This window comes from Aphanomyces astaci (assembly GCF_000520075.1).
Source record: "Aphanomyces astaci strain APO3 unplaced genomic scaffold supercont1.486, whole genome shotgun sequence".
In the NCBI taxonomy this organism is placed as follows: domain Eukaryota; phylum Oomycota; class Saprolegniomycetes; order Saprolegniales; family Verrucalvaceae; genus Aphanomyces; species Aphanomyces astaci.
Window position 1 is genome coordinate 1 of NW_009798749.1, and position 1,871 is coordinate 1,871.

The following is a 1,871-nucleotide window of genomic DNA, read 5'->3' on the forward strand; positions in this document are numbered from 1 at the left end:
TTCAGTTGACTTGTGCCCGCCGCGAGGCCGTGGGGCTCCTTCATGTGCCGCAAAATGGTGGTCTTCGGAATACCAGACAAAGCTGCAGTGGGGTGGAGGGTTTGGCGACCTTCGTGTGGCACAGCCTTGATGGCCATCTTGATGTCGATTGCCGAGCGGACTTTCTTGGCACCAGAATTGCCTAAACTCGTAAACCCGTATAAGTTAATTTCTGCAGAAAGGAATATTTTTGGGCAAAATATAGATTATTAGAGAATTTACCCTTGCGTCGCGAGTCGACGTTGGCGAGTGCGGCCCCGTCAGCTATGGACGACATTCCTCGCGTCCACAATCGAGATATTGTGCTCCAATGGCAGTCAAAGAATTTAGCAGTAGTCACAAATGCACCATTATGGAGCACACCTCCGATGGATCGTTCCAGCAGAAGCTGGTAGGCAGCAACTCGTTCATCATCGTTGCTGAGATTGCAGCGGGTCGAGACATCGGCCACAGATGCCGGTCGAGAGCGTGATGGTCCTTGAGGCATAGTGTGGACCAGAGGAAACTAATAGAGGTTGCTGCGAGGCCATTACTTGAGAAATCAACTCTCAGCGGGTGTGTGCTATTGAGATTGTTGTGTTTGCTCAACTTTGGAGATGTGTATTTTTGGCGTCCCGCCGAATTTGGGTATTCAAAATACAGCGAATCAATGATCTTTCATTGCGCTTTCCGTTAAGCCAATCAGATCGAGAATTGAACAAATCCTTTTGAAATGGCACACGTTCCGAACGTCGAAAAGACACTAACTTTGAACGAAACAAACAATTTTACATCTCAAGTTGAAAATTTCACATTCAATATGTACTACTGGCCATAAACCATGTTCTCGAGTCGTAGAGCCATTTCGACGTTCTCTGCACGTGAGCGGCGTCCTGGAGTACGACCATTTGGCGCTCAAGGTAGGTGTGGTACTCACCCCGCTCAAACATGTAGGCCGTGTGGTGCGCCAGGTAACCCTTCATGCGGACGAAATTCTCAACGTCGATGAAACGGGCGTTTATTACGACATGCCGCCGGCGTATACATGGGCTCTGATTGGAGGCTCGTCCAAAGTGGATAAATTAGAAAAACACTCGTAGCGTTTGACTACAGTATTGACGATTCGCGCTGACGGTACAAAATTCATATACATTGGTTTGAATTCTTAATTAAATTATAGGCCAAAATTGCCCATTTTATTTATTATGAATGGAAAACCTGGGGGCTTAATTGAGTCGAATGAAGTTCCAACCTATCCGGCGGGCCATGTTTATGCGGTTCAAAAGGAAGCCTCGATGGACGACCGCGTGTGGCGAATTTACTTCACGGAGTTACTGAAGCACGAGTTGGTTGCCGAGACACCGTCAGTCATTTTGGTGGACAATTTGGCGTCACACGTGAGCAATGCATCCGTCTAGATTTGTGCTCCAGTTTGCAAGCGTTGCCCCAAATTCGACAAGTGATTGTCAGCCGCTAGATGTTGGTGTGATTGGCCCCCTGAAGGCGAACATGTGATCATTGTGGCTCCGGGGACACCTGTGTCGACCGCTGCAGAAACGCGGATGATGATGATCAAGCGAACTATTGCTGCGTTTGGTGCCTTGGGTGACGATGTCATTGTCAAGTCGTTTGCCAAGGCGCTACACAACAATTGTGTGACATGAATAATCGAGTTAATTAGTTGCAAGCAACTAACTGTACTTGTAAATCAGATTATGCTATAACAAAACAACTCATTGATATTGTAAATCGGGTTATGTAATTACAAATTAAGTCCATTAATATTAATTATAAAAACCACCTGAGCTTAGGTTACTGCTATACTAGAACGTAGTAAATGTGTGCTTACTTTA

The 1,871-nt window shown here is 46.2% G+C and overlaps 1 protein-coding gene across 1 annotated transcript; it reads left to right on the forward strand.

The window, feature by feature from the left end:
• Positions 1-391: 391 nt before the first annotated feature.
• On the forward strand, positions 392-1,436 carry H257_19326 (hypothetical protein; the record flags this gene model as incomplete). The annotated part of the gene is made up of 3 exons (XM_009848471.1): positions 392-473; positions 877-989; positions 1,305-1,436. 3 exons carry the CDS (start codon positions 392-394, stop codon positions 1,434-1,436), a joined length of 327 nt encoding a protein of 108 aa, XP_009846773.1.
• Between the last annotated feature and the right edge of the window lie 435 nt (positions 1,437-1,871).